Source organism: Otolemur garnettii, unplaced genomic scaffold (genome assembly GCF_000181295.1).
Source record: "Otolemur garnettii isolate 467f Iridium unplaced genomic scaffold, OtoGar3 scaffold00043, whole genome shotgun sequence".
NCBI lineage: Eukaryota > Metazoa > Chordata > Mammalia > Primates > Galagidae > Otolemur > Otolemur garnettii.
The window spans coordinates 8,477,727-8,491,249 of record NW_003852438.1 but is presented as its reverse complement, the minus strand read 5'-3'; the positions used below and the strand labels follow the sequence as shown (position 1 = coordinate 8,491,249).

Sequence of the window (13,523 nt, the reverse complement as noted above, 5' to 3'; positions counted from 1 at the left end):
CCAGGAGTTGGAGGTTGCTGTGAGCGTGATGCCATGGCACTCTACCCAGGGGGATAGCTTGAGGCTCCGTCTCAAAAAAAAAAAAAAAAAAGATATCATGCCCCATCTCATAAGATGGTTCTAATCAAATGTAAAAGACACCCACACAATTAAATCCTAAGGTGGGACCACTGTTCATGAGCCCCTCCCCTCAGTGTATCAGGCACTATCCATGCATGACTTCTGTTCTTCATAACAGCCTATGGGGTAGATATTACCATTCACAGTTCACTTACAAGAAAACTGAGATTCTTAGAGACCAAATAAGTTGCTTAAGATCATCCGATTAGTAAATAGCTAGATACAGATTTTAAATCCAACTATCTTATTCCAAAGTCAGCATCCTTTCTACACTTTATAAATTTCAGAAAAGCGAGCTGGGTGCAATGGCTCATACCTGTAATTCTAGCACTTTGGAAGGCTGAGGTGGAAGGATCACTTGAGGCCAGGACTTCAAGACTAGCCTAGGCTAGTAGAGAGCAAGATACCCGCTCTACAAAAAATAAAAAAAATTAACCAGGATGGTGAAGGTGCCAGTAGTCCTTAGCTACTCAGGAGGCTGAAATGGGAGGATCCCTTAAGCCCAGGAGTCAAAGGCTGCAGTGAGCTGTGATCATACCACTGTACTCCAGCCTGGGCAATGGAGCAAGACCCTGTCTTCAAAAAAAAGGAAGAAAGAAAAAAGAAAAATGTATTAAGTGTTACAGTGGTTTAGGGGAAGGAATAACCTTTCTAGGGAGAGGACAGATCAGAGAAGGTTCTATGAATGATTGCCAAAGATGAGGCAGGAGGGCATCCTAGGCAGGAACATGAAAGAGATAGAAGAAGGAAAGGAAAAAAAAATTAGCCCAATTTAACAGACTCATGGACTCACTGAGAATAAGAAGAATAAAGGAAAGATTGGACAAAAACAGGTTAGGACCAGATTCTCCAGAGCTTTGGAGGACCAGCCAAGAAGTTAAGACTTGGGGCAGTGGCTACAGGGAACCCCTGTGGATTTCCAAGGCAGAGGAATCTGTCCTAGATCCACTGTAGAGCAATCAATCTGGCTGCAGTGGGGGTGGCAGGAGGAGTGCCTTCAGAAAAGGGGGAACCTGAGGTGGGGACACTGTGGAGGCAGCTGTTCAGAATTCCCAAGAGAAGGCTCACATCAGAGTCACAGAAGCAAAAGTTGGGACGAGGCTCGGCGCCTATAGCTCAACCAGCTAAGGCGCCAGCCACGTACACCTAAGGTGGCGGGTTCGAATCCCCAGCCCGGGCCCGCCAAACAACAATGACGGCTGCAACCAAAAAATAGCCGGGCGTTGTGGCGGGCGCCTGTGGTCCCAGCAACTTGGGAGGCTGAGGCAGGAGACTCGCTTGAGCCCAGGAGTTGGAGGTTGCTGTGAGCTATAATGCCATGGCACTCTACCCAGGGGGACAGCTTGAGGCTCTGTCTCAAAAAAAAAAAACAAAAGTTGGGACGAGAACAAGGACTCAAGAGACTTGGGGGTTGGGGTAGCACCTGTGGCTCAATGAGTAGGGTGCTGGCCCCATATACCGAGGGTGCAGGGTTCGAACCCAGCCCCGGCCAAACTGCAACGAAAAAAACAGCTGGGCATTGTGGTGGGCACCTATAATCCCAGCTACTCGGGAGGCTAAGGCAAGAGAATTGCCTAAGCCCAAGAGATGGAGGTTGCTGTGAGCTGTGACACCACAGCACTCTACCAAGGGCGACAAAGTAAGACTCTGTCTCTGAATAAAAAAAAAAAGAAAGAGACTTGGGGGCCCCGTGGGGCCAGTTGCTAAGGGAGTGACAATGTGGTTTGAGGAATCAGAGAATGAGGGGTGACTCAGGTTTTGAATGTGATGGGTTTGAGGCCCCAGTTACTGAGTTCTGCTCACCAGGCACTAATTTGAGCTCCCATTGATCTTACATTCTAGTGGATAGAGATGGACAGCACACAGATAGATGTGAAATCTGTCAGCAGTTGAAAAATGATTTGGAGAAAAATAGTGAAGCATGGGGTGGAGCTACCCAGCAGAGAGATGGGAATGTGAGGGCAAAGCTAAGGAGGGAGTTAGGGACATGAGCTCCGGGTCTCCAAGGAATGCCTTTCCCTGGGTGTCCTTCAGTCCTGCAACCATGGTGTGGTCTGGGAGTTCAGGACTAATGGGCCTACCTCTTCATCCCTTAGGTCACCATCCTTAATGGCTCAGACATCCGATCCCTCTACAACTTCTCAGGGGAACAGGTAAGGGCAGCCCTCACCCCACCCCAACTTGGCCCTCTGCCAACAAAACCCCTGCCCTGAACTGGTCACACCAGCCCAAGTTCCCAGCCTCCTGGAGTCTCTGCACTACCCCTCACCACCCATACTCATCCTGTTTATTGACCCCTCTGTTCTGACCTACTGCTGCCCCTTTGTCCTCCCTAGATGGCCTCCTACTTTGGCTATGCAGTGGCTGCCACAGACATCAATGGGGACGGGTGAGCACTGGGAAAGGGACACACCATGAGGCCCCTACCAGATCCAGGAGGGAAGAGTGGGAATTGGGACAGAAAATGCACAGCGGGTTCTCCCAGGGCTTTTTCCTCTGCTTTCTCACTTACACCTACATTCTGCTTGCTTGGGACAAGGAGATTGCCGAGAGCTAGAGCTCAGAAGCCTCAGGCCTTCTGACTTGGTGCAAGGGCTCCTCAGATCCAGAATGTCTGGGATTTCCAGCCCTAGGACTGGGGGAGAGGTGGCAAGACAGGGTATCAGGATGCCTGGATTTGCCCTCCCCCTCAGGCTGGATGACTTGCTGGTGGGCGCGCCCCTGCTCATGGAGCGGACAGCTGATGGGCGGCCTCAGGAGGTGGGCAGGGTCTACATCTACCTGCAGCACCCAGCTGGCATAGAAACCACACCCACCATTACCCTCACTGGCCACGATGAGTTTGGCCGATTTGGCAGCTCCTTGACTCCCCTGGGGGACCTGGACCAGGATGGCTACAATGGTAAGCAGCACGGGCTCAGGGAACTGAGGACAAGTTAGGGCCCTGAGTCAAAGGGGACTTGGGGAGTGTAGCTAAGATACCAGACCCCCATAACCTCCCAGGAAGGAGTATAGACTTTAATCCCAATTATCTAGGTCTTCTTTTTTTTTAATTTGAGAGGGTCTCACTCTATTGCCCCAACTAGAGCACCATGGCATTAGCCTAGCTCACAGCAACCTTAAACTCCTGAGTTCAAGCAATCCACCCACCTTCGCCTCCCAGAGTGCTAGCATGATAGGTGGGAGCCACTGCCCAGCCTAATGTGTGGGTCTTAAGATTTGAAGAGGTTAGAACACAGAGATTGACAGATGGGAAAATATAAGATCCTAGGTGGTAGAGATTTGGACTGTTGGATTCCTGACTTGCTGACTGGTGTGTGTTCTGTGTCTCGCAGATGTGGCCATTGGGGCTCCTTTTGGAGGGGAGACCCAGCAGGGAGTAGTATTTGTATTCCCAGGGGGCCCAGGAGGGCTGGGCTCTAAGCCTTCCCAAGTTCTGCAGCCCCTGTGGGCAGCCAGCCACACCCCAGACTTCTTTGGCTCTTCCCTTCGAGGAGGCCGAGACCTGGACAGCAATGGGTACCCTGGTAAGTTTTGCCTCAGGCCCCTTTCTCCTTAGAATTCCTTGGTCATTGACCTCTGGCCACCCTCATCTTCCTCACCGTTCCAAAGCTCTTGAGTGCAGTTCTTGCATAATGCCAGCAGATGGCACTGTGTTCTCACAGCCTCCTTGAGCAATGAAACTAGACGGGATTAGGAAGAAAGGATCTGATTTGGGGCTTGCTGTAAGAGGTGGTTTCTTGACTTCTTTCAGATCTGATTGTAGGCTCCTTTGGTGTGGACAAAGCTGTGGTATACAGGTATGAACTCCAAGAGGTTGGGGGAGGTAGCCTGAGAGAACTGGAAACTGGGAATGTCTTAATAGGGCTGAGGTTGGGAAAGTCAGTGCAGAGGACACTGGCATCCTGGACTTGGGCATCAGGTTCCTGCACACAGGTTGATCTTCCTCCTCTTTACCCCACACCCACTCTTGGCAGGGGTCGTCCCATCGTGTCTGCCAGTGCCTCCCTCACTATCTTCCCCGCCATGTTCAACCCAGAGGAGCGCAGCTGCAGCTTGGAGGGGAACCCCGTGGCCTGGTGAGCTGGGGCCCAGGAGATTACAGAGATATGAGCCTGGGATACCTCAACCCAGGTATCCCAGCTGCTGGGGTGGGCAGGGGCACCATGTCTGCCTTAGGAAAGGGGTTTGGGGCTGTCCCAGTCTGGGAGGTAGGTAGAGGATAGGATGCCAATCCATTCCTATTGGATTCATCAGCTTTCTTCTTGGTCTCTCTCCAGCATCAACCTTAGCTTCTGCCTCAATGCTTCCGGAAAACACGTCCCTGATTCCATTGGTGAGGGAGACTGCCTGGATCTCTCAGGCACTGGGACAGGGAATGAAGGGACTGGGCACCTGGGGACCTTTCTTCTCTCTGAATAGATGAAGAGAGACAGGCAGGTTCTCCTTCTGTGTCTCTGGCTGCAGGCTTCACTGTAGAACTTCAGCTGGACTGGCAGAAGCAGAAGGGAGGGGTGCGAAGGGCACTGTTTCTGGCCTCCAGACAGGCATCCCTGACCCAGACCCTGCTCATTCAGAATGGGGCTCGGGAAGACTGCAGAGAGATGAAGGTCTACCTCAGGGTGAGGAACTGAGAGTGGGGACTGGGCAGGGAGGGTGGCCATATAGAGCTTAGGGTACCTCCTAAAATAAGAGATTGGACATGAAGGGCTTAGGACTCTTGGCGCATCTAAGAAAGGGGGTCCTTCTGTGCAAGGGGCTGGGATCCAGGTTTCCAAGGTCTCTGAAGCAATGAGGATGGTCATAATTGGGCCCTAGGTGGACAATGGGAGAGGTAAAAGGCCAGGGAGCAGGGCCATCAAGTCCCCGGAGTCTCCTAACTGAAATCTCTCCTCTGACCCCAGAATGAGTCAGAATTCCGAGACAAACTCTCCCCAATTCACATCGCTCTCAACTTTTCCTTGGACCCCCAAGCCCCTATGGACAACCATGGCCTCCGGCCAGTCCTACATTACCAGAGCAAGAGCCGGATAGAGGACAAGGTGAGGATAGGGTGGGGAGAAGGAGCCTTGGAGGACAGAGGCCTGGACACCAAGGCCTCTAGAGAAAGGAGAACCTGCAGCCCAGGCATGGGCCTAAACTCCGCTCTCAAGGATGTCCTGTTCCCCAGGCTCAGATCTTGCTGGACTGTGGAGAAGACAACATCTGTGTGCCTGATCTACAGCTGGAAGTGTTTGGGTAAGTGGGGTCTGGCATAAAGCCAGGAAGTTCCAGGTGCACCTGGCATCTGGAAAAGTAGAGGATGGACATATTAATTGTGTGACCTTGGGAAGTTACTGAACTTCTCTGAGCTTCAACTTCTTCTTAGTGGGAATAATAGCATTTATTTCTCTGACTTCTTGGCATGATTAAATGCAATAATGTACATAAAGCATCTAACCTACTACCCACCATAGAATTGGAACTCAGTAAATGGTCTCTGTTATTACTATATTATTATTATTGTTATCGTGGCCCCTTGTCCTGGTTTAAGGATTAATTCTCTAGTGTCGGCCAGGCACAGTGGCTCACGCCTGTAATCCTAGCACTCTGAGAGGTCAAGGCAAGTGGATTGCTTGGACTTACAAGTTCAAGACCAGCCTGAGCAAAAAGCAAGACCCTGTCTCTACTAAAACAGAAAATCTGAGGCAAAAGGATCACTTGAGCCCAAGAATTTGAGGTTGCTGTGAGCTGTGATGCCATAGCACTCTACCCAGGGTGACAGCTTGAGACTCTGTCAAAAAAAAAAAAAAATTCTCCAGTGTCCATTCCCCTGTGTACCCACTCCAGGGAGCAGAACCATGTGTACCTGGGTGACAAGAATTCCTTGAACCTAACTTTCCATGCCCAGAATGTGGGTGAGGGTGGTGCTTATGAGGCTGAGCTCCGGGTCACAGCACCTCCAGAGGCTGAATACTCAGGACTCGTCAGACACCCAGGGGTAAGAGGGGACTCTCGATTGGGACTTAGAAGGACACCCCTCCTGAGGGGCACCAAAACCTGACTTGCACCCACCACACTTCCAGAACTTCTCCAGCCTGAGCTGTGACTACTTTGCCGTGAACCAGAGCCGTCTTCTGGTGTGTGACTTGGGCAACCCCATGAAGGCAGGAGCCAGTGTAAGTTTGGGGTATTGGGGGTAAGGCTGGAGGGAGTGAGGACCTGAGGTCAGTGACCGGCCGATCAAGACATAGCTGTGGGATAGGGAAGGAGGGCTGGGATGAGGATGGGGCACACACTCAATCTAACAGCCCCTTTTCCCTCCATCCCTGTCCCCCAGCTCTGGGGTGGCCTTCGGTTCACAGTCCCTCATCTCCGGGACACTAAGAAAACCATCCAATTTGACTTCCAGATCTTCAGGTAGGCAGTGAATGTGGCCAGGCTGGGGCTGAGCTGGGGCAGAAGAAGGGAGGGCTGGGCACGGTTCTCACTGGCTGAGCTCCAGCACTACCTCAGTCTTGCCTCCATCCCACAGCAAGAATCTCAACAACTCACAGAGTGACATGGTTTCCTTCCGGCTCTCCGTGGAGGCTCAGGCCCACATCTCCCTTAACGGGTCAGTGCCAGAGCAGAATGGGGCCTTTAGGGAGAAGGGAGATGACAGAATTCTAGGGAAGGATGCTATGGGGTCCCTTCTACCCTCCTCTAAACTACCCTCCTCCTTAGTGTCTCCAAGCCCGAGGCAGTGCTGTTCCCGTTGAGTGACTGGCACCCCCAAGACCAGCTTCAGGAGGAGGGGGATGTGGGCCCTGCTGTCCACCACGTCTATGAGGTGAGAAGGGATAGGAGTCCAGGCTACAGGGAGTAGAGAGGCAAGGCCAGAATAAATGATGGGACAGGAGGAGCTAGTAAGAATGACAGGTGGCTAGGACCAGAGCGAGGGACCAAGAGGCAAAGAGAAGAAAGGGGTGAGTGATAGGCAAGGCATGGCCAGGGTCCTGGAAGAGATACCCAGAGGAGAGAGTTGAGTGACATAGAAAGGAAGTGCCTTCAAAGTGTTGATTAGAGAGGATCTCATCTCTGCCCATTGGTTACCTCTCTTGCTTCTGAGACACAAGCCCCATAGCAGGGAACACTGGGGCCATGGCGATCCAGAGCCCCTCCTGCTCCTGATGCCTGTGCTCTTCTCTCCTCAGCTCATCAACCAGGGCCCCAGCTCCATTAGCCGGGGTGTGCTAGAGCTCAGCTGTCCCCTGGCTCTTGGAGGCCAGCAGCTCCTCTACGTGACCAGGTTTACAGGACTCAGCAACTGCACTGCCAGTCACTCTCTCAACCCACAGGACCTGCAGGTGAGGGGCCTGGATGCTGGCAGAGCAAGTTTAAAGGACCAGGATGAGGGGTGGGGAAGGTCGCAGAGTACCTGGAACAGTCAATGAGGATGTGCCTATAGCTAGGACTGAATCACTGGAAGAGCCAAGTCAAGGCCTACTGAGGGAGCCCAGGGAGGGAAAAAGACTTTGATCTATTTCATTTCAGTCTTTCTACCTGAAATATCCTCCCTTCATGCTCTGCCATACCTTTAGGGCCCAGCTCTATGCCACCTCTTCTGGGACGCCTTCTTCATACTGGTTCTTTTTAGCCCCAATACCTGTTTCCTGGTTCATTTACTCATTAAATGAGCGCCTTTATCAAACCCTGTCAGACTCAGGAAATACTGCACCAAACTAAACTGGCAACGTCCCATGTTCGTGAAGCTTACACTCACATGGAGGGTGATAGACAATAAAAAGTAAAAAGAGAGAAAACTTTAACAGGTACTGAGAAGTGATGGAAGTGCAGTGTTAATACGGAGGAAGAGGGACTGGACACTGAGTCATCAGGGAAATCCTCTTGAAGAGGTGACAGCCAAACTGAGCCCTGAATGCCAAGGGTGAAGCTGCCTGTGAAGACTCAGGGAAGAGGATTCCAAACAGAGGGAAGAGCCAGTGGAAAGGCTGTAAGGCAGCAGCAAGGACCTAATTGTTTATTACACATCTCTGCCATGTAAACTCCAAGACGCAAGTTTTATTCATGTTCATATTTTATGTTTTGGGGCTTTTTATTTGTTTTTTGCTTTTTTTTTTTTTTTAAACAGAGCCTTACTGTTGCCCCAGGTAGAGTGCTATGGCATCATAGCTCACAGCAATTTCAAACTCTTGGGCTCAAGTGATCCTCTTGCTTCAGCCTCCCAAGTAGCTGGGCCTACAGGCTCTTGCCACAACACTTGGCTAGTTTTTTCTGGTTTTAGTAGAGATGGTGTCTCGCCTTGCTCAGGCTGGTCTTGAACTCCTGAACTCAAGCAATCCTCCTGCCTCAGCCTCCCAGAGTGCTAGGGTTATAGGAGCGAGCCATCGCATCTGGCCCATGTCCATATTTTATGACTGAGCTCAATGATTTGCACATAGGAAGTGAGTGGGCAGCTGGGTGGATTGATAAGGAGGTAGATTAAAGAATAAATTGAAGCTGAATTGAAATAGGTACAGGCCAACTTAGAAGCTGCAGGGAGATGGGAATGGCAGCAAATGGTTTCTTTACTCTCACAGTTGGTTCCCGAGGGTTCCCTGCACCACCTTCAAAGACGGGATGCTCCAGGCCGGAGCCCTTCCTCCTCGGAGCCTCAGATCCTGGTACATCATCCTGGGCATGAGATCTGGGAATAAGCACTGAGTACCTGTTTGTATTGTCAGAACCCTCAGAAGGCAGAACTACACAAGTTCTAGTCTCCTCTTTCTTCCCAGAAATGCCCAGAAGCTGAGTGTTTCAGTCTGCGCTGTGAACTCGGGCCACTGCACCCACAAGAGAGCCGAAGTCTACAACTACACTTCCGAGTGTGGGCCAAGACCTTTCTGCAGGTGACAGCACTTACCTCGGCCTTCACCCCAACCTACTTAGACTGACCTTCTCCTTTTCCCCTTTTCCCTCTGTCCTAGCCACCTCCCCTCTGTTGAATGGCATCCAAGCACTCCTGCTCCCTACACCTTGTCTAGACCAGGCTGTGTGTCCTTGGTGCCACCTAGTGGCCGTACTGGGAGCAACAACCTCTCTTTCCTGGCCCATTCACAGGAGGGAGGGCTAGAGAGAGATCAGTCTGCAAAGAATGATAGAAAATCAGTGAGTCAGAAGATGAATACAAGAGGCAAGTAGATGTAGGAATGGTAAAGAGCATTTATTGAACACACACTGGGCCAGGAATTGCCCTGAATGTTAACCTACATTCATGATTCAAAAAAAATTATTAAACCTACAGTCATCTAATTATGCATTATTTAGTTATGATTATTCAATTACACATTTATTGTCTCAGGTAAGGAACATCAAGAGAGGATAATTCCAAAGTAGGGAAAGATCACAACCGGAGCCAGATCTTGAGGAATCTTATGTGCTCTAGATCCCAAAAGGCGCTGCCCTGACCAAGTTTCCCTCCCCCACAGAAGAAGCACCAGCCGTTTAGCCTGCAGTGTCAAGCTGTGTATGAAGCCCTGAAGATGCCCTACAGAATCCTGCCTCGGCAGCTGCCCAAAAAGGAACTTCAGGTGACTCCAGGGCCAGAGGTCTGGGCCAAGGAAGACAGGGCTCAGAGTGTTGGAACTAGGACAGGGATATGGGCAGGGCTGGCCTTGTTATTGTAACACCTATTTACTGAGCATCTACTATGTACCAGGCACTTGCAGGTGCTAGAGATAATAAGCAAGATCAACATGGTGTCAACATGGTGTCTTTGCTCCTGGAGTTCACAGTCTAGCAGGCAATAATAATACAGTGTGACAAGTGCCATGATATCTATGAAAACACATTATAGGAGGAACACATGAACCTAGTCTTCCTGGGTCAGGGAAGGCTTCCTGGAAGAAGCAAGCTGAAACATAAAGAATAAATAGGGGCTCGGCGCCTGTAGCTCAGTGGCTAGGGCACCAGCCACATAGACCAGAGCTGGTGGATTCGAATCTAGCCCAGGTCTGCCAAACAACAATAATGACTACAACCAGAAAATAGCCGGGCGTTGTATCAGGCACCTGTAGTTCCAGCTACTCAGAAGGCTGAGGCAAGAGAATTACTTAAGCCCAAGAATTAGAGGTTACTGTGAGCTGTGATGCCACATCACTCTACCCAGAGTGACTTAGTGAGACTCTGTCACAAAAAAAAAAGAAGAAGAAGAAGAAATAGGAACTAACTAGTGCAACCATTCAGAAAAGGAATATTCTGGGGAAAGGGAATAGCAGATGTGAAAGGCCCAAAAGTAAGAGACAATATTGCATATTTTAGGAAATTAAATTTTTAATTTTAGAATGTTGTTAGCTCAAAATAAAAAAGAGGGAAGTGGGTTTAGATCCAGTGACAAGTGGGGGACAACTGTAGGGTAGAAAGAATTTCTGGGTCCTCACCCAACTTGCTCCCCAGGTGGCCACAGCTATACACTGGACCAAGGCAGAAGGCAGCCAGGGTGTCCCACTGTGGATCATTATCCTCGCCATCCTCTTTGGCCTCCTGCTCCTAGGTCTGCTCATCTACATCCTCTACAAGGTCAGCCGCATCCTGCCTATGACTTGGCCACATTCTCATCAGGCTCTTCCCTTGTCCTGAGATAGCCCCAAGTATCTACCCATAGACCAGTTCTTCAGCCATATGCTCCTACCTCTGTCCTAGCTACATACCTCCCCTTGTGACCCTTCCTATAGGTTCCTTCCATTTTGCAGCCCTTAACTCAGAAAGAGTCCTATTGACTCAAGATGATAAGTTTGGCTATATTTGCAAAATCAGTGTAACCCAGAGATGGTAAATACATGACATTCATGCTGTCATTTCCTTCAAAAATCCATGGCAGCCGTCACTAATTGATCATATTCTAGATAATTAGTAGCCTCAAATTCTTTCTCAAGAGGCAACCACTTACTAGACAATCAGCCTTGGCATTTGAGTTCAAACCTATTTGCCATTTCTGGCTTCACTGAGGGCATTTTTAAGGTACTGGCAAAAGATATCCCTGATAAAAATACACCCCAAATTTTAGCCCTCCTAGGTCTATTGGACTCAGTTCAGGTATTCTTAGCCTAAACTCAGAAGCCACTTCTGCAGGATATAGAGGGGGTTGGAGGGACTAGACTCCTCATTCTCTCTTGAAATATGAACTGGGAAGAAATGGGAGCCAGAATACCTAAACTCTCTCTTTTTTCCCCTTCAGCTCGGATTCTTCAAACGCTCACTCCCATATGGCACGGCCATGGAAAAAGCTCAGCTCAAGCCACCAGCCACCTCTGATGCCTGAGTCCTCCCAATCCCAGACTCCCAATGATGAAGACCCAATTCCCCCACCTTCAGTCTACTGAAAGGGAGGGGACTGGGAGCTTCCTGAAGGTGCTGAGGGCCAGGGAGAATATCGTCTCCCTGGTCCAGAGACATACTTGAAGGGCCAGAGCCAGGGGGATAAGAAGCTGGGGATCCTTTCCCCCATGCACTGTGAAGGACCCTTGTTTACACATGCCCTCTTCATGGATGGGGGAACTCAGATCCAGGGACAGAGGCCCCAGCCTCCCTGCAGCCTTTGTGTTTTAAAGAGAGTTTTTTGACAACAATTTGGAACCATAACTGGGGAACCCATTCCCAGTTCTTTGGGCCAGACATGCCACAAGGACTTCCTATCCAGCTCCAGCCTGCAAAAATCTGTCCACAGCCTTGCCAGAAATCCAAAAGAAGCCTCTAGCTAAGAACCTAGAACTTGGGAAGCAAGACCTGGCAGCTGTGGACAGCCCCCACCCTAGTGGGCCAACAAGGAACACTAACTATGGACAGTGCCCCAGGACCAGCTCAGGATAGATCCCAAACAAGGATTGATGCTGGCCCAGAACCCAGTTCCAGGGGAATCAGAACTCAAATGGGACCAGATCCAGCCTGGGGCCTGGATTGGTCTAGAACCCAGACTCAGACATTGGTGACCAATCCAGGCAGGTCCAGGACTATATTTGGGGCTGCTCCAGACTGGTCCTGGATGCCCAACTCACCCCTGACATGGGAGAAGGCAGGAATTGCCCAGGACCCTGAGGAGGCCATGATGGCAAAGGACCTGGAACCTCAGCCTGGCCAGAGACAGGCCCTCCCATTCCCCCAGAGAAAGGGGAGCCCACTGTCCTGGGCCTATAGAATTTGGGTTCTGCCTTCCAGCTGCACTGACGCTGCCCCTCTCTTTGCCCAACCCTTCCCTCACCTTGGCTCCAGACACCCAGGACTTATTTAAACTCTGTTGCAAGTGCAATAAACCTGACCCAGTGCCCTCACTGACCAGAACTAGAATCTTTGATCTCCTACCTCACTCTTTCCGAACCCATCCTGGAACTAGACAGCTTGGTGGGAAGAAGATCCCTGTTTTTTTCACAGCTTCTTTCCACTGGGAGCCAGAAATATGACCCCTAGGAACTGTGAAACTAGTTTCTGAGTTCTCTTCTCTTAGGTGATGATGAAAGGTGAGAAAGGAAAGCATGACTCTGCACCTCACTCAGCCCCCATGTGCCCCCAAGGGAAGAGGAAAAGTGAATCCTTCTCTTTGGGTTTGAAAATTAGAGAAGAATACAAAGGAGGAGGTCCAAGTTGGAGGTGGGGGAGGATGCTTCAGAATTCACCTGAGTTTCCCTGCATTAGAATAATGAAATGAATTGATAGGAAAAAACCATGGAACTAAGTTGGGGAAAAGCCGGTTAGGTCTTTATGTATTGTTTAAATTGCTATTGTGTGCTGGGCAGGGGGGTGTTAAGTATTTTGTATACAGGTCTTGGTGCCTATAGCTCAAGCGGCTAAGGTGCCAGTCACGTACACCAGAGCTGGTGGGTTCGAATCCAGCCTAGGCCTGCCAAACAACAATGACAGCTACAACCAAAAAATACCCAGGCATTGTGGTGGGTGCCTATAGTCCCAGCTACTTGGGAGGCTGAGACAAAAGAATCTCTGAAGCCCAGGAGTTGGAGGTTGCTGTGAGCTGTGATGCCACAGCACTCTACCCAGGGTAACAGCTTGAGGCTCTGTCTCAAAAAAAAAAAGTATTTTGTATACATTATCTGATTTAATTTATATCAGTCCTCTGAGGTTATTACTATTAATCCCATTTACATAAGAATAAACTGAGGTGCAGGCCCAGCGCAGGGGCTCATGCCTGTAATCTTAGCACTCTGGTGGACCGAGGAGTGTGGATTTCCTGAGCTCAGGAGTTTGATACTAGCCTGTGCAAGAGCAAGACCCCATCTCCAAAAATAGCTGGGCATTGTGGTGGCCACCTATAGTCCCAGCTACTTAGGAGGCTAAGGCAAGGATTGCTTGAGCCCAAGAGTTTGAGGTTGCTGTGAGCTATGACACCATGGCACTCTACCAAGGGTGACAAATTAAGACTCTGTCCTAAAAAA

The 13,523-nt window shown here is 50.1% G+C and overlaps 1 protein-coding gene across 3 annotated transcripts in view; it reads left to right on the top strand.

Moving 5' to 3' along the window:
* ITGA5 (integrin subunit alpha 5) overlaps nucleotides 1–12,423 on the top strand; it is a 25,063-nt gene extending 12,640 nt beyond the window's left edge. For all 3 annotated transcript variants that reach the window (XM_003790463.3, XM_023513554.1, XM_023513553.1), the window contains 21 exons: nucleotides 2,217–2,273; nucleotides 2,457–2,509; nucleotides 2,814–3,022; nucleotides 3,456–3,647; nucleotides 3,875–3,920; nucleotides 4,098–4,199; nucleotides 4,401–4,456; nucleotides 4,588–4,742; nucleotides 5,025–5,162; nucleotides 5,291–5,358; nucleotides 5,950–6,100; nucleotides 6,186–6,278; nucleotides 6,440–6,519; nucleotides 6,635–6,715; nucleotides 6,826–6,931; nucleotides 7,296–7,448; nucleotides 8,682–8,765; nucleotides 8,877–8,990; nucleotides 9,570–9,671; nucleotides 10,537–10,659; nucleotides 11,318–12,423. In XM_003790463.3, coding sequence (XP_003790511.2) covers nucleotides 2,217–2,273; nucleotides 2,457–2,509; nucleotides 2,814–3,022; nucleotides 3,456–3,647; nucleotides 3,875–3,920; nucleotides 4,098–4,199; nucleotides 4,401–4,456; nucleotides 4,588–4,742; nucleotides 5,025–5,162; nucleotides 5,291–5,358; nucleotides 5,950–6,100; nucleotides 6,186–6,278; nucleotides 6,440–6,519; nucleotides 6,635–6,715; nucleotides 6,826–6,931; nucleotides 7,296–7,448; nucleotides 8,682–8,765; nucleotides 8,877–8,990; nucleotides 9,570–9,671; nucleotides 10,537–10,659; nucleotides 11,318–11,401 — 2,247 coding nt within the window. In that variant the 3' untranslated portion in view covers nucleotides 11,402–12,423. The remainder of the gene's footprint in view (nucleotides 1–2,216; nucleotides 2,274–2,456; nucleotides 2,510–2,813; nucleotides 3,023–3,455; nucleotides 3,648–3,874; nucleotides 3,921–4,097; nucleotides 4,200–4,400; nucleotides 4,457–4,587; nucleotides 4,743–5,024; nucleotides 5,163–5,290; nucleotides 5,359–5,949; nucleotides 6,101–6,185; nucleotides 6,279–6,439; nucleotides 6,520–6,634; nucleotides 6,716–6,825; nucleotides 6,932–7,295; nucleotides 7,449–8,681; nucleotides 8,766–8,876; nucleotides 8,991–9,569; nucleotides 9,672–10,536; nucleotides 10,660–11,317) is intronic.
* Nucleotides 12,424–13,523: the final 1,100 nt, after the last annotated feature.